Source organism: Rhinoderma darwinii, chromosome 6 (genome assembly GCF_050947455.1).
Source record: "Rhinoderma darwinii isolate aRhiDar2 chromosome 6, aRhiDar2.hap1, whole genome shotgun sequence".
Lineage (NCBI taxonomy): Eukaryota > Metazoa > Chordata > Amphibia > Anura > Rhinodermatidae > Rhinoderma > Rhinoderma darwinii.
Genome location: NC_134692.1, coordinates 140,895,548 through 140,920,205, shown reverse-complemented (window position 1 = coordinate 140,920,205; position 24,658 = coordinate 140,895,548). Strand labels below are relative to the sequence as shown.

Genomic DNA, 24,658 nt, shown 5'->3' with positions numbered 1-24,658 from the left:
GTACAGAGCACTGCTCCAAATGCATGGAGCCAACAAGGAGTTCAAAAACAGGAGTATGCTGCGTAAAATAACCATTAGCAAGGGGTGTTGAGTCGATTCCTACTACAGGGATAGGATAAGGTAAATCAATACAAGGCATCTTTAGAGACATAGCAAATTCCGCAGACATGATATTAGCAGATGACCCTGAATCCACGAAAGCACTGCCCGTGGCAGACCGACCACCAAACGAGACCTGAAAGGGAAGCAAAATTTTATTGCGTTTCACATTAACGGGAAATACCTGTGCGCCCAAGTGACCTCCCCGATGATCACTTAGGCGCGGAAGTTTTCCGGCTTCTTATTCTTGCGCCTGGGACAGGTGTTCAGTAGATGCTTGTCGTCCCCACAGTAGAAGCAGAGACCATTCATTCTGCGAAACTCCCTACGTTGTCGAGGGGACATGGAGGCCCCGAGTTGCATAGGTACCTCCGAGTCCTCCGTGGAGGGGCGAGGAGACGGGACCTCGGGGGGGATCGCAGAAAAGTCAGAGGGGAGCACACTGAAACGTTCTAGCTGACGTTCCCTGAGACGTCGGTCAAGTCGTACTGCTAGGGCCATAACCTGGTCAAGGGAGTCAGACGAGGGGTAGTTAACCAGCAGATCCTTCAGGGCGTCAGATAATCCTAACCTAAACTGGCACCTTAGGGCCGGATCGTTCCACTGAGAAGCTACGCACCACTTCCTAAAATCAGAACAGTATTCCTCAACCGGTCTCCTACCCTGACGTAAGGTCACCAGCTGACTCTCGGCTAAGGCAGTCCTGTCAGTCTCGTCGTAAATGAGGCCGAGGGCAGAGAAAAAGCGATCAACAGAGGAAAGTTCAGGGGCGTCAGGAGCCAAGGAGAAGGCCCACTCTTGGGGCCCTTCCTGGAGTCGGGATATGATGATACCCACCCGCTGGTTCTCGGAACCTGAGGAGTGGGGCTTTAGGCGGAAATACAGTCTGCAACTCTCCCGGAAGGAGAGAAACGTCTTACGGTCCCCTGAGAACCGGTCAGGTAACTTGAGGTCGGGTTCTAGAGGTGAGGTGAGGGGTACTACTAAAGCAGCGTCACCCTGATTGACCCTTTGGGCCAGGGCCTGGACCTGTAGGGAGAGGCCCTGCATCTGCTGGGCCAGGGTCTCAAGGGGGTCCATGATAGCGTCAGCGTAGGAGAAATGGTAGACTAGGTAAGGGCTTGTAATTATGTAATGGCCGGAAGGAGGTGAAGGGAAAGTGAGCCCTAATCTACCCACCGCCCTGTCCCTGCCTACTTGCAACGACCCGCCCTAGGCGACGAGGTACAACTGGGCGGCGGTCCCTACGCTGTCTAAGTGCACAGGGAAACAAACAGGGAACATGCAAGGGAAGGGGCAGTAGCCACGGAACGCCACGAGGAAACGGAGCGGCGAACGGACAGTCAGGACCAGGACGAAGAGAGTACACCCAAGCGGGCAAGGAGACAGAAGCAAGCCAGGGGCAAAGCAGGTCAAGCAGAACTGCAGCAAGGCAGAAGCACGGCAGAAGCAGGCTGGAGCAAGCAGCAGTGGGGCCAGGAATCCAAAAGAATTACAAGCACTGAGGGAGAGAACAGGGCAGGTAATAAAGGACAGGGGGCGGAGCTAACTCCGACAGACCAGGCCGCGATAGGCTCTCCCACTCCTGAGCCTGCCACCCTGGTTGGTGGGAGATGGTGTCAGTCGAACAGGTCTGGCCTCAGGTGTGGATTGATTAATCCCAGGAGTATACCTAGATGAAGTACCTGGCAGATCCCTAACAATTATAGTAGTTATATTCTTGTATATAGGAGCAGTATTATAGTAGTTATATTCTTGTATATAGGAGCAGTATTATAGTAGTTATATTCTTGTATATAGGGGCAGTATTATACTAGTTATATTCTTGTATATAGGGGCAGTATTATAGTAGTTATAGTCTTGTATATAGGGGGCAGTATTATAGTAGTTATATTCTTGTATATAGGGGCAGTATTATAGTAGTTATATTCTTGTATATAGGGGCAGTATTATAGTAGTTATAGTCTTGTATATAGGGGGCAGTATTATAGTAGTTATATTCTTGTATATAGGGGCAGTATTATAGTAGTTATATTCCTGTATATAGGAGCAGTATTATAGCAGTTATATTCTTGTATATAGGAGCAGTATTATAGTAGTTATATTCTTGTATATAGGGGCAGTATTATAGTAGTTATAGTCTTGTATATAGGGGGCAGTATTATAGTAGTTATATTCTTGTATATAGGGGCAGTATTATAGTAGTTATATTCCTGTATATAGGAGCAGTATTATAGCAGTTATATTCTTGTATATAGGGGGCAGTATTATAGTAGTTATATTCGTGTATATAGGGAGCAGTATTATAGTAGTTATATTCTTGTATATAGGGAGCAGTATTATAGTAGTTATATTCTTGTATATAGGGAGCAGTATTATAGTAGTTCTATTCTTGTATATAGGGGCAGTATTATAGTAGTTCTATTCTTGTATATAGGGGCAGTATTATAGCAGTTATATTCTTGTATATAGGGGCAGTATTATAGTAGTTATATTCTTGTATATAGGAGCAGTATTATAGTAGTTATATTCTTGTATATAGGGGCAGTATTATAGTAGTTATATTATTCTATATAGGGGCAGTATTATAGTAGTTATATTCGTGTATATAGGGAGCAGTATTATAGTAGTTATATTCTTGTATATAGGGAGCAGTATTATAGTAGTTATATTCTTGTATATAGGAGCAGTATTATAGTAGTTATATTCTTGTATATAGGAGCAGTATTATAGTAGTTATATTCTTGTATATAGGGGCAGTATTATAGTAGTTATATTCTTGTATATAGGGGCAGTATTATATTAGTTATATTCTTGTATATAGGGGCAGTATTATATTAGTTATATTCTTGTATATAGGGGGCAGTAATATAGTAGTTATATTCTTGTATATAGGGGGCAGTATTATAGTAGTTATATTCTTGTATATAGGGGCAGTATTATATTAGTTATATTCTTGTATATAGGGGCAGTATTATAGTAGTTATATTCTTGTATATAGGGGCAGTATTATACTAGTTATATTCTTGTATATAGGGGCAGTATTATACTAGTTATATTCTTGTATATAGGAGCAGTATTGTAGTAGTTATATTCTTGTATATAGGGGGCAGTATTATAGTAGTTATATTCTTGTATATAGGGGCAGTATTATACTAGTTATATTCTTGTATATAGGAGCAGTATTATAGTAGTTATATTCTTGTATATAGGAGCAGTATTATAGTAGTTATATTCTTGTATATAGGGAGCAGTATTATAGTAGTTATATTCTTGTATATAGGGGCAGTATTATAGTAGTTATATTCTTGTATATAGGGGAAGTATTATATTAGTTATATTCTTGTATATAGGGGCAGTATTATAGTAGTTATATTCTTGTATATAGGGGCAGTATTATACTAGTTATATTCTTATATATAGGAGCAGTATTATAGTAGATATATTCTTGTATATAGGAGGCAGTATTATAGTAGTTATATTCTAGTATATAGGGGGCAGTATTATAATAGTTATATTCTTGTATATAGGAGCAGTATTATAGTAGTTATATTCTTGTATATAGGGGGCAGTATTATAGTAGTTATATTCTTGTATATAGGGGGCAGTATTATAGTAGTTATATTCTTGTATATAGGAGCAGTATTATAGTAGTTATATTCTTGTATATAGGAGCAGTATTATAGTAGTTATATTCTTGTATATAGGGGCAGTATTATAGTAGTTATATTCTTGTATATAGGGGCAGTATTATAGTAGTTATATTTTTGTATATAGGGGGCAGTATCATAGTAGTTATATTCTTGTATATAGGGGGGTAGTATTATAGTAGTTATATTCTTGTATATAGGGGAGCAGTATTATAGTAGTTATATTCTTGTATATAGGGGCAGTATTATAGTAGTTATATTCTTGTATATAGGAGGCAGTATTATAGTAGTTATATTCTTGTATATAGGTGCAGTATTATACTAGTTATATTCTTGTATATAGGGGCAGTATTATAGTAGTTATATTCTTGTATATAGGAGGCAGTATTATAGTAGTTATATTCTTGTATATAGGTGCAGTATTATACTAGTTATATTCTTGTATATAGGAGCAGTATTATAGTAGTTATATTCTTGTATATAGGAGGCAGTATTATAGTAGTTATATTCTTGTATATAGGGGCAGTATTATAGTAGTTATATTCTTGTCCTGCCAGGTTAAGGATAATATGACGTCTATGCTCCATTCTAAGGCATGACTCAGATAATATGGTATTCCGTTGTATGTATTTTTAGAATGTCTTTACTATGTTTATCACTCCCCATTAATGTTATCAGGTGTGACTCTCGTTTCTTTTTACATACCCTTTACTTCTAGTATGGATTATATAGATGCAAGTTGTGATTTGTACAGGACTGTCCTGTGCTGGATAATACATTCTGTGACATTGGCGGTGCCAGCTTACTGTATAATCAGTCAGTTTACTCTGAGATGACACCGCGGTAGGACTGCGTGTTGGGCCTTTATTTAACCTGCCGTTTCTATATTCCACTACTGATTCCAGTAGACACACAACTTGTATCATGGCCGGAGGCATTGTTCTATGTTCTCTTCAAAAGTTACATTAATGGTTAAACCTCTTTATATCGCTATGTTGGGGCTGTCAAGAGAACACTCCATGGGAGAAACCGATCCCTTTCACTGATTGGTTGAGAGGGATCACCTGACCACTATGTATGTATTGACAGATATTCGCTATTATGGCGATTGGTGATACATCCTCTTTAAAGGGGCAGATCACTAGCAACCAGGGCCTAGGGGGCCGGACACTAGAAATGTTTTAAGTTTCCTTGGTAAGACTTGTCAAATCGATTCCTTAGAAGATCTTTGGGGCTCTGGCTTGAGAATCAGCTGCAGGGACAGTTTGCTCTTTCATGTTGCCTTTTGTTAAATGTATGTCCCAAGTCTTGCTGGGCAAAAGTAGTACCCGTATAGCCACTGTACTTCAAATACTAAATCAATTAATTTAAAGTAATGAGATTAGCAGGCTGTTGCTCCAGTGGGCCTTTCCACTGAAGTCCTACAGTGACGGGAGCAGGAAGGGAAGTCCTGGTTATAGGGTCAGCCTCACCTTTTTGAGCAGCCGAGGGGCATCCACATTGAGCTTACAGCTTCGCTCCACCACATGTAGAGAACCATCGTCGGTCTTGTGCTCGTAGGTGATATCACTACCGATGAACACGGGGATGAGCGGGCAGGTAGGGAAGCGTTTCTCATAGGCCTGCAGGATGAAGAATTGAAATACAAAAAAATTATCAAAAAAAGAATTCCTATAATTTCAGCTCCTCTAGACAATGATGGGGAGACCATGCTGCAAATGCTAATTATTTTCAGATGAGACCCGCGCTACTGGTGATATCCAAACTCCAGGTGGGAAGTTTGACTGGGGCGGTACACGTATCAAACTGTAACACGTGTCCTAAGGCGAGCTCAGGGAGGACAGAAACCTCCCGGGAGCAACATGTGACAGTAGAGTCGGACTCCCTTTACCTGGGACCCTGAATATACTACAGATTATCTTCGTTTCTTTGACCCTTACGAACAGTATCCTACCGGCTACTTAGTTACCTGTAAATTCAGAGCCAATCCCTTTCCACCAATCCCAAGACCACCATGGGAGACGTTGGGTTTTGTGATGTCACTGGGATGGGCAGCAATTGGCTGCCAGGTTTCTAATGACTAAATAACCACATGTCTGATCATCTTTCTTGGCGCCGTATTTTACCCATCTTTGGTGGCCGGACTCTGAATCTGCTCCAGTTCAGCCACGTCTTTCTCATACACAGGTGCCCAAAACTATACACAATACTCCATTAATCCAACTTAAACTTCGGTATAACATCATGTGCCTCAGCCCCACTTCATGCATCCTAAAGTTTAATTTACTTTTGCAGCAGCTGCCTGGCATTGGTTGCTAAACTTGGAGAGGTTTTCCCACAAATAAAATTTTTGGCGTGTCAATTTAGTGTGCCATAAATGTATGATCAGTGGAGTTGTGGCCACCGAGACCAACAATAAAGGTGCCCCCGCAACCAGGAGGTTAACCGTACAAAAAACTCCATTGAACTTTGAGATTTGAAGAATACGAATCCTGCAGCAACATTGTGATGTCATCAAAAGTGATGAAAAACTATTCATTTAAGGAGCTGTCCTCACTATTCAAACCAAAGGGTTACATTACTTGTTATCATAACAAACTCTCTCATAGCCCCGACAAAAAATTCCATGGTAAATGAGGTGACGATGAGAAGAGATTCACGGTACGCCGAGCTGCCGATCACAAAAAACATCAAGATCATATATCTCATCTGACCGAGTTAGTCCTCAGTGCCGAGTTTCTGACGTTTCTGTAGACCTTCTTCTTCACGGATTTTCATGTAAGACAGATTATGCAGCTTCTATGGGGCTGTGGAAAGGGGCAATTGATGCAGAGATTCGTTCTGGTGTCATACGTGGCGTCGAGAAGAATTTTTTTCCCCTAAAAGGAAGACACTCGGCAAATACCTCATAGGGATTGTTTTGCCGTCCTCTGAATCAACACTGCAGAATAATAGGTGGCACTAGAAGGACGTATGTCTTTCTCTACTCCAAAAATCGGATGGGGTTGGGGCCAAAGAAGACCGTAACCACCTTGCCCTAGGATGACTGATATTTCTACACCATGTGGCCAAGTCACCAATGTGGTCCGATAAATAGAACAATGGATTGGGATTAGGTTCGAAACGACAGAGTTGGCAAGTGCTGATCTTACTATGGGACTAGAGAAGGACATTCCACCGATGACCTACTGACCAAGACACAGAGAAGGTCTGGGAAGCTACAACTCAAAAACCCAGATAAGCGATGCCATCCAACGTACCCAACAATAAAGAGACTTGTGAACAAACCCCCATATGGACAAAGCAAGACAAAAAAAAGAGCAGGGCTGAGGCATAACTAGACCTAGGGAACCACAGAAGCATCAATAACAGCTTGGTAAAATGGGCGGGGCTGTGACAACCTTTTCATAATTTATGAAGCAGATAGTGGGGGTTGTCACCACTGATAGAAGTAACAGTATTATTGGTGTTAATCTTGCAATTACCTTGACAAAATTGGACACTATGAGACAGGGAAGCCAGGAAAAACAAACAATACTAGATGGAAATGATGTACTTTAGGTGGAGTTCGAGTATGTTGTTTTCGTTATTTCTTATTATTAGGTTTATAATTATGAGGATTTCTTATTATAAGGCATATAGTATGAGAAGGGTAGTATGTGGGTAGTAGGGAGAATATAGTATAAGAAGGGTAGTATGGGGTAGTATGGAGCATATAGTATGAGAAGGGTAGTATGTGGGTAGTAGGGAGCATATAGTATGAGAAGGGTAGTATGGGGGTAGTAGGGAGAATATAGTATGAGAAGGGTAGTATGGGTGTAGTATGGAGCATATAGTATGAGAAGGGTAGTATGTGGGTAGTAGGGAGCATATAGTATGAAGGGTAGTATGGGGGTAGTAGGGAGAATATAGTATAAGAAGGGTAGTATGGGTGTAGTATGGAGCATATAGTATGAGAAGGGTAGTATGTGTGTAGTAGGGAGCATATAATATGTGGGTAGTAGGGAGCATATAATATGTGGGTAGTAGGGAGCATATAATATGAGAAGAGTAGTATGGGGTAGTAAAGAGCAAATAGTATGAGAAGGGTAGTATGGGGTTAGTAGGGAGCATATAGTATGAGAAGGGTAGTATGTGGGTAGTAGGGAGCATATAGTATGAGAAGGGTAGTATGTGGGTAGTAGGGAGAATATAGTATAAGAAGGGTAGTATGGGGTAGTATGGAGCATATAGTATGAGAAGGGTATTATGTGGGTAGTAGGGAGCATATAGTATGAGAAGGGTAGTATGGGGGTAGTAGGGAGAATATAGTATGAGAAGGGTAGTATGGGTGTAGTATGGAGCATATAGTATGAGAAGGGTAGTATGTGGGTAGTAGGGAGCATATAGTATGAAGGGTAGTATGGGGGTAGTAGGGAGAATATAGTATAAGAAGGGTAGTATGGGTGTAGTATGGAGCATATAGTATGAGAAGGGTAGTATGTGTGTAGTAGGGAGCATATAATATGTGGGTAGTAGGGAGCATATAATATGAGAAGAGTAGTATGGGGTAGTAAAGAGCAAATAGTATGAGAAGGGTAGTATGGGGTTAGTAGGGAGCATATAGTATGAGAAGGGTAGTATGTGGGTAGTAGGGAGCATATAGTATGAGAAGGGTAGTATGTGGGTAGTAGGGAGAATATAGTATAAGAAGGGTAGTATGGGGTAGTATGGAGCATATAGTATGAGAAGGGTAGTATGTGGGTAGTAGGGAGCATATAGTATGAGAAGGGTAGTATGGGGGTAGTAGGGAGCATATAATATGTGGGTAGTAGGGAGCATATAATATGAGAAGAGTAGTATGGGGTAGTAAAGAGCAAATAGTATGAGAAGGGTAGTATGGGGTTAGTAGGGAGCATATAGTATGAGAAGGGTAGTATGTGGGTAGTAGGGAGAATATCGTATAAGAAGGGTAGTATGGGGTAGTATGGAGCATATAGTATGAGAAGGGTAGTATGTGGGTAGTAGGGAGCATATAGTATGAGAAGGGTAGTATGTGGGTAACAGGGGGCATATAATAAGAGAAGGGTAGCATAGGGTAGTAGGGAGAATATAGTATGAGAAGGGTAGTATGGGGGTAATAGGGGGAATATAATATGCGGGTAGTAGGGAGCATATAGTATGAGAAGGGTAGTATGGGGGTAGTAAAGAGCAAATAGTATGAGAAGGGTAGTATGTGGGTAGTAGGGAGCATATAGTATGAGAAGGGTAGTATGTGGGTAGTAGGGAGAATATAGTATAAGAAGGGTAGTATGGGGTAGTATGGAGCATATAGTATGAGAAGGGTAGTATGTGGGTAGTAGGGAGCATATAGTATGAGAAGGGTAGTATGTGTGTAGTAGGGAGCATATAATATGTGGGTAGTAGGGAGCATATAGTATGAGAAGGGTAGTATGGGGGTAGTAAAGAGCAAATAGTATGAGAAGGGTAGTATGGGGTTAGTAGGGAGCATATAGTATGTGGGTAATAGGGGACATATAATAAGAGAAGGGTAGTATGGGGTAGTAAGGAGCATATAGTATGAGAAGGGTAGTATGTGGGTAGTAGGGAGCATATAGTATGAGGGCAGTATGTGGGGTAGTAGGGAGCATGCGGTATGAGAAGGTAGTAGGGAGCCTAAAGAATGAGAAGGGTAGTATGGGGTAGTAGGGAGCATATAGTATGAGAAGGGTAGTATGGGGTAACAGTAGCGGGCCTGTAGTATGGAAAGGGTAGTATGGGGGTAGTAGGGAGCATGTGGTATGAGAAGGGTAGTATGGGGATAGTAGGGAGCATATAGTATGAGAAGGGTAGTATGGGGTAACATTAGCGGGCCTGTAGTATGGAAAGGGTAGTATGGGGGTAGTAGGGAGCATGTGGTATGAGAAGGGTAGTATGGGGGTAGTAGGGAGCATATAGTATGAGAAGGGTAATATGGGGGTAATAGTAGCGGGCCTGTAGTATGGAAAGGGTAGTATGGGGGTAGTAGGGAGCATGTGGTATGAGAAGGGTAGTATGGGGGTAGTAGGGAGCATATAGTATGAGAAGGGTAATATGGGGGTAATAGTAGCGGGCCTGTAGTATGGGAAGGGTAGTAAATGCACATTAATGGGTTCTTCATCTGATCTCACTATGGAAGCTGCAGGTGGAGTGATTTTGGGTGGACCTCTCCGGTGACATCTCGCACTGACGTGTCACCGCCATACACACATCTGACTGGACACCACACGGTTAAGCAGCTTTTGTATAATCCACTTTACAGTCGGCTAAAAATATAAACTGCGCGGAGCTCGTGGTGAGGTTATGACTTTCTCTTATAGACAGGCCCAGGGGGGCACAATGACTACATCCACATCCTGGATACACGGCTGGTATATACGATGAGGTGGCGAATCGGTGGGGACAGTAGTTCCTAAGGTAATATTAGGGTCACAGGTTATGTATCATGTACATATAGACTGCTATGTAGATGTATACCCTCCCCTGCAGCCGGAGTCCTTATGACTGGTCTATTCCGTGCCGAGAAAGGGGCTGCGGTGCCTCTTATCTTACATTGCCAGTGTTGTCCCTGCTCGCTGGATCCGTCACCAAGACAAACTATTATTAGTATACAGATCCCTAATGCATCATGTGTCATCCCGCCACACTACTCACAGCACAACATGACCGACCCCGAGAACATATCACACAGCGGAGAACAGCGGCCACCCCCAATGTATAACCTACCGACCAGTATATATAATAGAGCAGAAGATTATAACTAATGCACAATGTTATATATATATCACACACATTACTGCAGTACAGTAAAAAATAGTGTAGTACCGTGTTAGCCAGAGACAATATGAAATGTTAAATACTTTTGTGTCAAAAAAGACAAAAGTATAATAGGTATGATACCTTTATTGGCTAACCATAAAAGTTCTATATGCAAGCTTTCAGAGCGCAGAGGCTCCTTCTTCTTGTAAACCGCCTGAAGGAGCCTTTGCGCTCTGAAAGCCGCATATAGAACTTTTATGGTTAGCCAATAAAGGTATCATACCTATTATACTTTTGTCTTTTTTGACACAAAAGTATTTAACATTTCACATTACTGCAAAATACATCTACAGGACAGAAATAAAGAGTACAAATCTAGCCACAGCTTTATAATAGTTATATTCTTGTATATAGGGGGCAGTATTATAGTAGTTATATTCTTGTATATAGGGAGCAGTATTATAGTAGTTATATTCTTGTATATAGGAGCAGTATTATAGTAGTTATATTCTTGTATATAGGAGCAGTATTATAGTAGTTATATTCTTGTATATAGGGAGCAGTATTATAGTAGTTATATTCTTGTATATAGGAGCAGTATTATAGTAGTTATATTCTTGTATATAGGGAGCAGTATTATAGTAGTTATATTCTTGTATATAGGGAGCAGTATTATAGTAGTTATATTCTTGTATATAGGGGGCAGTATTATAGTAGTTATATTCTTGTATATAGGGGGCAGTATTATAGTAGTTATATTCTTGTATATAGGGAGCAGTATTATAGTAGTTATATTCTTGTATATAGGGGCAGTATTATAGTAGTTATATTCTTGTATATAAGGAGCAGTATTATAGTAGTTATATTCTTGTATATTGGAGCAGTATTATAGTAGTTATATTCTTGTATATAGGGGGCAGTGTTATAGTAGTTATATTCTTGTATATAAGGAGCAGTATTATAGTAGTTATATTCTTGTATATTGGAGCAGTATTATAGTAGTTATATTCTTGTATATAGGGTGCAGTATTATAGTAGTTATATTCTTGTACCTAGAGGGCAGTATTATAGTAGTTATATTCTTGTATATATGGGGCAGTATTATAGTAGTTATATTCTTGTATATAGGAGCAGTATTATAGTAGTTATATTCTTGTATATAGAGGCAGTATTACAGTAGTTATATTCTTGTATATAGGAGCAGTATTATAGTAGTTATATTCTTGTATATAGGAGCAGTATTATAGTAGTTATATTCTTGTATATAGGGGGCAGTATTATAGTAGTTATATTCTTGTATATAGTGGACAGTATTATAGTAGTTATATCCTTGTGTATATAGGGGGCAGTATTATAGTAGTTATATTCTTGTATATAGGAGCAGTATTATAGTAGTTATATTCTTGTATATAGGGGGCAGTTCTATAGTAGTTATATCCTTGTATATAGGAGCAGTATTATAGTAGTTATATCCTTGTGTATATAGGGGGCAGTATTATAGTAGTTATATACTTGTATATAGGAGCAGTATTATAGTAGTTATATCCTTGTGTATATAGGGGGCAGTATTATAGTAGTTATATTCTTGTATATTGGAGCAGTATTATAGTAGTTATATTCTTGTATATTGGAGCAGTATTATAGTAGTTATATTCTTGTATATAGGAGCAGTATTATAGTAGTTATATTCTTGTATATAGGGGGCAGTATTATAGTAGTTATATTCTTGTATATAGGGGGAAGTATTATAGTAGTTATATTCTTGTATATAGGGAGCAGTATTATAGTAGTTATATTCTTGTATATAGGGGGAAGTATTATAGTAGTTATATTCTTGTATATAGGGAGCAGTATTATAGTAGTTATATTCTTGTATATAGGGAGCAGTATTATAGTAGTTATATTCTTGTATATAGGGGGAAGTATTATAGTAGTTATATTCTTGTATATAGGGAGCAGTATTATAGTAGTTATATTCTTGTATATAGGGGCAGTATTATAGTAGTTATATTCTTGTGTACAGGGGGCAGTATTATAGTAGTTATATTCTTGTATATAGGGGCCAGTATTATAGTAGTTATATTCTTGTATATAGGGGGCAGTATTATAGTAGTTATATTCTTGTATGTAGGGGCAGTATTATAGTAGTTATATTCTTGTGTACAGGGGGCAGTATTATAGTAGTTATATTCTTGTATATAGGGGCCAGTATTATAGTAGTTATATTCTTGTATATAGGGGGCAGTATTATAGTAGTTATATTCTTGTATGTAGGAGCAGTATTATAGTAGTTATATTCTTGTATATATGAGCAGTATTATAGTAGTTATATGCTTGTATATAGGAGCAGTATTATAGTAGTTATATTCTTGTATATAGAGGGCAGAATTATAGTAGTTATATTCTTGTATGTAGGGGCAGTATTATAGTAGTTATATTCTTGTATGTAGGAGCAGTATTATAGTAGTTATATTCTTGTATATAGGGGCAGAATTATAGTAGTTATATTCTTGTATGTAGGGGCAGTATTATAGTAGTTATATTCTTGTATGTAGGAGCAGTATTATAGTAGTTATATTCTTGTATGTAGGGGCAGTATTATAGTAGTTATATTCTTGTATATAGGGGCCGGTATTATAGTAGTTATATTCTTGTATATAGGGGGCAGTATTATAGTAGTTATATTCTTGTATATAGGGGGCAGTATTATAGTAGTTATATTCTTGTATATAGGGGGCAGTATTATAGTAGTTATATTCTTGTATATAGGGAGCAGTATTATAGTAGTTATATTCTTGTATATAGGAGCAGTATTATAGTAGTTATATTCTTGTATATAGGGGCAGTATTATAGTAGTTATATTCTTGTACATAGGGGCAGTATTATAGTAGTTATATTCTTGTATATAGGGGGCAGTATTATAGTAGTTATATTCTTGTATATAGGGGCAGTATTATAGTAGTTATATTCTTGTATATAGGGGCAGTATTATAGTAGTTATATTCTTGTATATAGGGCGTAGTATTATAGTAGTTATATTCTTGTATATAGGGGGCAGTATTATAGTAGTTATATTCTTGTATATATGGGCAGTATTATAGTAGTTATATTCTTGTATATATGGGCAGTATTATAGTAGTTATATTCTTGTATATACGGACAGTGTTATGGTAGTTATATTCTTGTATATAGGGGCAGTATTATAGTAGTCATATTCTTGTATATAGGAGCAGTATTATAGTAGTTATATTCTTGTATATAGGGGCAGTATTATAGTAGTTATATTCTTGTATATAGGAGCTGTATTATAGTAGTTATATTCTTGTATATAGGAGCAGTATTATAGTAGTTATATTCTTGTATATAGGGGCAGTAATATAGTAGTTATATTCTTGTATATAGGAGGCAGTATTATAGCAGTTATGTTCTTGTATATAGGGCAGTATTATAGTAGTTATATTCTTGTATATGGGGGTAGTATTATAGTAGTTATATTCATGTATATAGGAGCAGTATTATAGTAGTTATATTCTTGTATATAGGGGCAGTATTATAGTAGTTCTATTCTTGTATATAGGAGCTGTATTATAGTAGTTATATTCTTGTATATAGGAGCTGTATTATAGTAGTTATATTCTTGTATATAGGAGCAGTATTATAGTAGTTATATTCTTGTATATAGGGGCAGTAATATAGTAGTTATATTCTTGTATATAGGAGGCAGTATTATAGCAGTTATGTTCTTGTATATAGGGCAGTATTATAGTAGTTATATTCTTGTATATGGGGGTAGTATTATAGTAGTTATATTCTTGTATATAGGAGCAGTATTATAGTAGTTATATTCTTGTATATAGGGGCAGTATTATAGTAGTTCTATTCTTGTATATAGGAGCTGTATTATAGTAGTTATATTCTTGTATATAGGGAGCAGTATTATAGTAGTTATATTCTTGTATATAGGAGCAGTATTATAGTAGTTATATTCTTGTATATAGGGGCAGTAATATAGTAGTTATATTCTTGTATATAGGAGGCAGTATTATAGCAGTTATGTTCTTGTATATAGGGGGCAGTATTATAGTAGTTATATTTTTGTACACAAGGCAGCGACAATGAGCACAGGAGAAAGCATATGAAATCTGTGCTCTATACAAAGGCATGATGGGAGACATTCAGAATAAAAAAAATACATGAAATGATGGCTGCTCTGGTGATGTTATTATTGGAAATTCTCCTTTCAGTCTGGATCTTCCTTGTATCAGTCGTGTAGGATGCAGATAAGTGGAGTAAGATAAGCGGTTCCTTCCACAGTTATTCAGCCTCATCTGTTCTTCCATTCAGGCAGGAATAAAACTTGTCTGAACTTTTTTCAAGACGTTTACAATTAGAGCTCATCGGTCTCGATCAGTTCAGTTCTGTTTCAGCTGAATCCTGTTCATGACAAGTGACTGGAGCGTAATTCAACTTAATATATAAAGATGAAGTAGACTGGATTTGTGAGTCATTATTTAGATGCTATTTTGAAAATTCAGAATTATAGAGGGGGGTACAAAATAAAAGATGCCCCCCCCCCCGTAAAATGATAAACCCCTCATGTAAGTATCACATATGCTGCAGTGATGTGAACAGCTCTGTGTCCATTATTGGAAAGATGTAGCTCCCTCCCCCCTCTCCCAGGAGGAAATCCCAGCACAATCTTAAAGGGTCAGTCTCAATAAGACCTTTTCAAATGCCCAATAATGGACATCATAGAGGTTTTTTTTATTATTAGCAAGAGATAATGTAGCAGCGCCTATAAAGAGCTTCTCTCGCCCTTGCGGACTCAGCTGAGCGACCTCTCATATGGTTGGCTATTTATTTGAGAAGACAACCTCTTTAGCACTTCTATAATGAGAAGGGAACTTCGCTTTAATTGACAGAGGATGTGAATACCAATGTAACCAATAATAATTTCAAATATATACACAGATGTAGCAGAGCTGATTTAGCGTAACTCGTGGCGATATCATTATGTGTTATCTGTAGCTTTACATAGGACTGCAGTTAAATCTACTACATTATCTTTACTCAGAGAGTGATCACGGTGCACAAACAATGTGTTTTCTAAGAAGATCAGCTCTGCTACATTAGTTTGACTCATACGAGATGCATTGATGGTAATTCTTTGTGTGCTTTTTATTGGATAGGGAGAACAGCGGTTACATGGGTCTGCTTCTCTTCCTCCTCAACGACCACAATCTAATTACATGGACAACGTCTAATCTTATTACGATCAAGAATCTTTTCTATATTTTTATTAAGTAGCGGAAATAAGATCTGGTCATGTGACACCGGAAGGAACTTGTTCTTGCTGGAATCCACGACAATTAACCAGCATTCCACTCTTCTAATTTGCATCTATTACCTTTAGGCATTTACTTAATAATTTGTGTTCTTTCCTCCGACCGTCCTATCAAAATTAGTACATTAATGGAAAAGTCCAATTATCGGATATTCTAAACCCTAAACCATCAGACACCTATAGACGCTCATATGTATCGTCCTGATCGCCAGGATCTCCTTAAGATCACCGAGACGTTCACAACACAAGAACCACAAGTGCGGACAGCCAGGGACCTCACCATGATCCTGGGTGACTGCTGGGCAGCCGCCACGAAGCCACCAAATTCGAGACAATCAGTTACATTTTTGTCAGTCCGGAAAGGGACTATTTTTATTGCATGCCGGACCATCGAGATCATCACATTATAAGGTGCCGGATTCAAGGATTTTTTTCCGTAATCATATATCTGGTTTGCCCCCCTTTTGTTTTTGCATTGGTTTGGATGAGGTAGAATGAACTATTTGCCTATTTTGTTTTCCGTTTTTGGCCGCACCCCATCCACAGTTAAAACTTTGTGACTTTTTTTTTTTGCGGTGATGATCGCAAAATTGGTGCAAAATTGGTACAAAAACGGCACGATTTCGGACAGACTTCTGTATTTTTGTGACAATCATTACAAACAAATGCCACAAAACCTGCCCGTGTGAACACTCCCTTATCGGGCTCATTTGTGTGTTCTTTTAACGCTTTCCTTTCCAGAGATTAGAGAGAACACTGACCCCCTGCCGTGTCTTCTGCGTAGGGAATTCTTCCATTACACTTAAAGCTCCGTGACCTTGACGTGTGGAGCGGGCGACGGGTCGGGTGTAGGAATGTGTGCGTACATAGTATGTGCTATCAGACCCATAGCAGGCCAGACCAGAACTGGGCAGTTCAAGGAGAGGAGAGGAGGGGGGCTATTACTTAAAAGTGCACTGTGACATGTAAAAACAGCGAGTAACGGCGAGCCTTCTATTATTCTCTTATTCTTCTTTTTGATTTGCACATATGGAAATTTTATATAAAGAATGCGCTTTTTTCAGCTCCTGTTAATTCCTAGGGAGGGGGAGGGGCTGCGGGAGACGTCTTGCGCCACTTTTTTAAGTATATTCTATCGTTATTTCAACTGGTAAATATCCAACTACTTTAGTATAGACTTCAGCTATTTTTGGGTAAATGTCTTCTTTCCATCAGATCAAATTTAAAGGGGAATGCCGCCTTAATGTATCTTCCGATGTGTCATGGAGACCTCAACAATGATGTTCATGAACACAGACTCCAATGATTGCCAAACTGAAGGGGCTGTAGTGCTCTGTATGGCGGCCACACTTTTAGATCATAACACCCACTTTCCATATGCCCCTTTAGGGGATGTAGACGTCATAGGGGATGATCAACCACTTGGGGTCCCCTCTATTAGACAGAGCAGAGATCCAATAACAAATACCGGAGGAGGACCCAGACTGGCCGTGTATTACAGGATCGGTCCTTTATTTGAATGGTTGGCATGTATTCCTGTATTTCCCTTGTGGCAGCTGCAACTTCCCCCGGGGGGGGGGGGGGGTTTCAGAAGCCAATACTGCGGAGATCAGCTGATTGGCTGGCCAGCTACAATTTTAAAAAAGGGGGTTGTCAGCTCCAGAGCTGCTCCTCCTCATGTAACTGGAAAGAGGAAGTTACAACCACAGTCAGCCATCTTTAAGTTTATGGAGAGCTGCATTTTGTCACCCGGTCACCCACCGGTATGTACATATACACGGGCACTTCTCTGCTCTCCCCTTCTACTCCTCCTCTTATTAGGTTCGTCATCTAATACACACACACACATATATATATATATATATATATATATATATCATTCTCATGGTCATTCTGAGCCTATTTGATCAGGTCCAAGGCACATCCACATGACAGCCCACATACATACACTGGGAGCTAGAAAAGCAAAATCCTCCTTTTGCCTTTTTGAATGATTACCGTTCCATCCATCTATTACCCTTTGTATAGTAAGGACAGCTGCATTTGATAGGATTGTAATAATTACTAGGCGTACATAGATGAGGGGCCTTTCCATGACAACCAGGACCTTACTGACACATCCATCTGTATGGCCGGCAGCTGGTCCGGCATCCCGTGCGCGCTCCAGCTCCACAACATGCAGGAAAGCCTCCAGCCTCTGTTATCCTAATGAGACCCATCTCTTGGGATTGATCGGATGAATATTCAATGTGTTTGCTCTGTGCCCGTGCCGGAGGGAAAACAAATGCACGCAGCTCTGGAGGGCATCGCTAACCTAACAAGGATGTGAAGAAAACGTCGTACCAAGAATTCTCCGTCTTATTAGTGCTCTATAATGAAGGTTTCTATAACTGGGTATTATATGGGCACACGCGGCATAGTCTAACACATCTACTCAGCAATAACACAAGGTTTTATCATTATTATCCTATGAGGAGTCCTGATACTTTTGTCATATGCCACTTATATGACATCACTATATAGAGCAGCGGTGACATCATAGGTTCCATCACTGTGACATCACTGAGCTCTGCTGCCTGAGACCCCATACACACAACAGTAAAAAAAACTCCGGAATCGTGGACCCACCCGGGTCTATTGGCCACGGACACCCATCAGTATCGCTACGGAAGGGTGTCCGTGCCGTGCCGTGAATTATGGAGCATGTCCTACTATATTAGTTTTTTACGAGCCGTACCCCAAACTTTGCATGAGAGCAATGCCCGAAAACGCGGCTGACTGCAGTCGACGGCCGGCCGTGCTCGCAATTGCGGGTTGTGATTATGAGGCCTTAGGCCTCATGCCCACGACTGTTAAAACTCTCTGTAATTGCAGACCGTAATACGGTCCGCAATTAGGGACTCATTCAGTTCTATTGGCCGCGGACACTTTTCCGTATCGCTACGGATGGGTGTCCGTGCAGTAGAAATGTTCAGAAAAGTGGCCCAAAAATGCGGGCATCAGTCCGCGGCCAGCCGTGCCCGCAATAGGCTCAGGTCCCATGCACGCGACAGTATTTTCATAGACTTCTATGGGAGAGTCCGTGCCGTAATTACTGACAAGAATAGGACGGGTTTTATAATTTTATATCACTATAGTGGAATCTAAATATGTCAGATGTCAGAGTACTGAACCTAGTGATGTCACAAATAGAATCTAGTGATGTCACAAATAGAATCTGACATATTTAGATTCCACTATTCTGATCTAAATCCCCTCTTGTGACATCATTATGCTCTGTAAGTATGACATCACTAGGTCTTGTCTGTGACATCATAAGGTTCGGCTGACATTTTCCAAAGGTTCTATTTGTGACATCAATAGGTTCAGAACCTGGAGATGAATTGGTTCCATATTGGCAATTTCACTACCCTGCTGTGACATCATAAGGTTCTTCTAATGTGACCACAAGATTTAACCTGTGACATCATTAAGTTCAGTACGGATATAAATTGGTTCCACTGCCATGCTATGACATCATAGGTTTTGCTGATGTGACATCACTAGGTTCAGTACTCATTAGGTATCAATAGGTTCTAGAAGGTCATATTATAACCTTGGTGTGGCATCATAAGATTCAGCTGATGTGACATCACTAGGTTCTGCCAAAGTGACATCACCAGAGTGAAAAACGATGACATCATTAGGTTCCACTGCAAAAGTTCAGCATCTAATGGTCAGTGACAATCAAAGTAAAAACGATCCTCATTGTGTGACCAGCTCACCCGGGGGCCCACATTAGAATATCACTGGGGAGGAGGGTTGTACTAATTATTTGGATTACCATCAATTCTTAATTATGTCATTTTATATTTTTGAATTTGAAAACGTAAATACAAAAATGGTGGAATAGTTAGACCCGGCCTCACTTCAGAGCTGCAGCTCCAAGTCGAGGTCTCAGGGGGGCGCCATATAAACAGTCACTAAGAAAATACACTTAGGGGACCAGCACTGTAACAGCTGCTGCGTGATCAGCATTCACATGAAAATCTGGGACCGGGGCCCCCGGGGATGCGGAGCCATTAGTGTAAAAGCCTAAACATGTTTCACCTGAGACAAACATCTTGGAGAAATACTTCAACCCCACTCAAATGGGCCCTGGGTAATACCTCATTGCAATGATATTTATATGTTAGTTTTTATCAGTTTCCAGGAAAGCTGGGTGACCAGCCGTGTGTAACCATAGCCATATTGGCTGTCACCCAGATTTTCCAGAAATAGATATACCTAAACAACTGAGTAGAAGACGGATTTAGAGGGACAAGCCCTGTAACTGCAGGTGGGTTTCCGAGAGTAATAGTCTGACAATCTGAAAAGCAGAGTCAACAGCAGCTGTCCCGTTCTGTGATACCTGATCACTATGAATGCATTGTGTGGCGGCAGCGAGTGCTTACCTGGTATACGGCTTTATAATACACATAGTATTACAGCCATCAGACTCGGTATAAAGAAACAGTGGAATCACAAAACAATTCAGATGCGGATAAACATAAAGTGACGCTCCACCTGATAAACATAAAGGGGAGCTCCACCTCATGAACACGGCTCTACAATCAGCAAATATCAAATCTGTCATCTGTCTAATACAGTTTACCCTTTATATTGTTTTCAGTGTAGAAATAAAGATTTTGCAACCTAGAAACCATCAGCAAGCAGGTGTGTTGCTGTTGACAGATCTTAATATATATATATATATATATATATATATATATATATATTTTTTTTTTTTTTTTTTTATTTAGAAGTGCATGAATCTCCAACACTCATTAACAAATACCCTAATGTGTTCTCTTACTACAGACAACCCCTATAATATGGGAGCCATCGGTCCCCCCCCCCCCCCCGATTACCCTGGAAAACAGCAGATTTTGACAGGGGAAGCCAGTCAGTCAGACATTTCCGCCGTAGTACTACACGGTGAAAGTATTCCGTGTGTGCGACCACCGCTCTGTGTCGTTCATATACCTTAATAGGGGATGTCTTCATGAGAAAACTTCTTTAACAGAATGGACCCCTTTAACAGGAGTTCACCTACTTGTTGATGGTTTCCAGATAGCAAAAGTAGAAACAAACTGAAAGATAAGTGAAAACAGCAAGAAAATGGTGATGAAAATATATGACCATGATGCTGGATGTACTATCTAATGACTTTATAACCAATGTTTATTAAAAGTGGAGCTCCCCTTTAAATGTCTTCGATATAAAAATGGACTCATCTCTTTACAACATTCCGTGGCTCCAATTTTAATGATTTCGTTTGTCAAGTAATGACTTGTGATCAGCTGTGATCTGTGGGGGAACCTGGCAAGAAGTGTTCAATTTACCTGCAGCGCCACCACAGGGGAAATTAGGTATTACACAATTCTCATTGGAATCAATGGGCTGTCTGTGAACGTGCTGGATACTTCTGAGGGATCTGGGTGATAGAGGGATGTACCACCATGGGACCCCCCTTTATTACATTTATACTGCCTAACAGGACTAACAGGACCTATGAACAGGGGTCGTGTATGGCAGCCAGGGGTGGCAGTAATAAATGTCTAGGTGCTGATGTAAAGCTGTCACACTGAGGACTAGAGGGTAAATGTCACACATTAAAAATGTAAAACTCATTGTTCAACATATAAACCAATAAAGCTCCGTCAGCGGACGTGCAACGCAGCAAGAACCACAATACGAGCCATTCATTGCCACATAAAGCGGCGGGCGGATAATGTAGACGCCGATATAAATGAATAATATGTAACGGACACTGTGAATGAGGCGTAAAAAATTAAACATGGGTGGAGAAGGAATATCTGTTACATCTCCTGATAGAGATAATGTACGGTGGTCACAGCAAGAGCCGGATCTCCAGTTACACCTGTCATAGTATGAAATCCTGGGAGAAATACAAGATATCCTACACCTCAAATGTACAGACAGTCCCCAGCCCGAGCCAAACTACAGTCCCATACACAGTCCCCAGTCCAAACCTTACTACAATCCATACACAGTCCCCAGTCCAAACCTTACTACAAACCATACACAGTCCCCAGCCCAAGCCTAACTACAGTCCATACACAGTCCCCAGCCCGAGCCGAACTACAGTCCATACACAGTCCACAGTCCAAACCTTACTACAGTCCCATACACAGTCCCCAGTCCAAACCTTACTACAGTCCATACACAGTCCCCAGTCCAAACCTTACTACAGTCCATACACAGTCCCCAGCCCAAGCCTAACTACAGTCCATACACAGTCCCCAGCCCGAGCCGAACTACAGTCCATACACAGTCCACAGTCCAAACCTTACTACAGTCCCATACACAGTCCCCAGTCCAAACCTTACTACAGTCCATACACAGTCCCCAGTCCAAACCTTACTACAGTCCATACACAGTCCCCAGCCCAAGCCTAACTACAGTCCATACACAGTCCACAGTCCAAACCTTACTACAATCCATACACAGTCCCCAGTCCAAACCTTACTACAAACCATACACAGTCCCCAGCCAACACCTTACTACAGTCCATACACAGTCCCCAGCCCGAGCCGAACTACAGTCCATACACAGTCCCCAGTCCAAACCTTACTACAATCCATACACAGTCCCCAGCCAACACCTTACTACAGTCCATACACAGTCCCCAGCCAACACCTTACTACAGTCCATACACAGTCCACAGTACAAACCTTACTACAATCCATACACAGTCCCCAGCCCGAGCCTTACTACAGTCCATACACAGTCCCCATCCCGAGCCTTACTACAGTCCATACACAGTCCCCAGCCCGAGCCTTACTACAGTCCATACAAAGTCCCCAGTCCGAGCCTTACTACAGTCCATACAGCTCAAGCGCTAAAAAAGTCACCATTGGCTGCATACATATAACTCACTGTCCACTAAGTCATGTTCTCAACTCATATGTACATACGATATAAATAAATATATCATGGAGCAGTATTATAGTAGTTATATTCTTGTATATAGGGAGCAGTATTATAGTAGTTATATTCTTGTATATAGGGAGCAGTATTATAGTAGTTATATTCTTGTATAAAGGAGCAGTATTATAGTAGTTATATTCCTGTATATAGCCGGCAGTATTATAGTAGTTATATTCTTCTATATAGGAGGCAGTATTATAGTAGTTATATTCTTGTATATAGGGGGCAGTATTATAGTAGTTATATTCTTGTATATAGGAGCAGTATTATAGTAGTTATATTCTTGTATATAGGGAGCAGTATTATAGTAGTTATATTCTTGTATATAGGGGGCAGTATTATAGTAGTTATATTCTTGTATATAGGGGCAGTATTATAGTCGTTATATTCTTGTATATAGGGGTAGTATTATAGTAGTTATATTCTTGTATATAGGAGGCAGTATTATAGTAGTTATATTCTTGTATATAGGAGCAGTATTATAGTAGTTATATTCTTGTATATAGGGGGCAGTATTGTAGTAGTTATATTCTTGTATATAGGGGGCAGTATTATAGTAGTTATATTCTTGTATATAGGGGGCAGAATTATAGTAGATATATTCTTGTATATAGGGGCAGTATTATAGTAGATATATTCTTGTATATAGGGGCAGTATTATAGTAGATATATTCTTGTATATAGGGGGCAGTATTATAGTAGTTATATTCTTGTATATAGGGGCAGTATTATAGTCGTTATATTCTTGTATATAGGGGTAGTATTATAGTAGTTATATTCTTGTATATAGGGGGCAGTATTATAGTAGTTATATTCTTGAATATAGGGGGAAGTATTATAGTAGTTATATTCTTGAATATAGGGGCAGTATTATAGTAGTTATATTCTTGTACATAGGGTGCAGTATTATAGTAGTTATATTCTTGTATATTGGGGGCGATATTATAGTAGTTATATTCTTGTATATAGGAGCAGTATTATAGTAGTTATATTCTTGTATATAGGGAGCAGTATTATAGTAATTATATTCTTGTATATAGGGGCAGTGTTATAGTAGTTATATTCTTGTATATAGGAGCAGTATTATAGTAGTTATATTCTTGTATATAGGGGCAGTATTATAGTAGTTATATTCTTGTATATAGGGGCAGTATTATAGTAGTTATATTCTTGTATATAGGGGCAGTATTATAGTAGTTATATTCTTGTATATAGGAGCAGTATTATAGCAGTTATATTCTTGTATATAGGGGCAGTATTATAGTAGTTATATTCTTGTATATAGGGGCAGTATTATAGTAGTTATATTCTTGTACATAGGTGGCAGTATTATAGTAGTTATATTCTTGTATATAGGAGCAGTATTATAGTAGTTATATTCTTGTATATAGGGGCAGTATTATAGTAGTTATATTCTTGTATATAGGGGCAGTATTATAGTAGTTATATTCTTGTATATAGGGGGCAGTATTATAGTAGTTATATTCTTGTATATAGGGGCAGTATTATAGTAGTTATATTCTTGTATATAGGAGCAGTATTATAGTAGTTATATTCTTGTATATAGGGGCAGTATTATAGTAGTTATATTCTTGTATATAGGGGGCAGTATTATAGTAGTTATATTCTTGTATATAGGGGCAGTATTATAGTAGTTATATTCTTGTATATAGGAGCAGTATTATAGTAGTTATATTCTTGTATATAGGGAGCAGTATTATAGTAGTTATATTCTTGTACATGGTAGCAGTATTATAGTAGTTATATTCTTGTATATAGGAGCAGTATTATAGTAGTTATATTCTTGCACATATG

At 39.3% G+C, this 24,658-nt stretch overlaps 1 protein-coding gene across 1 annotated transcript in view; it reads right to left on the bottom strand.

Moving 5' to 3' along the window:
- SEC14L5 (SEC14 like lipid binding 5) overlaps positions 1 to 24,658 on the bottom strand; it is a 70,930-nt gene that overhangs the window by 26,840 nt on the left and 19,432 nt on the right. The window contains exon 5 of the mRNA XM_075831596.1: positions 5,222 to 5,371. Within this exon, the coding sequence (XP_075687711.1) occupies positions 5,222 to 5,371 (150 nt within the window). The remainder of the gene's footprint in view (positions 1 to 5,221; positions 5,372 to 24,658) is intronic.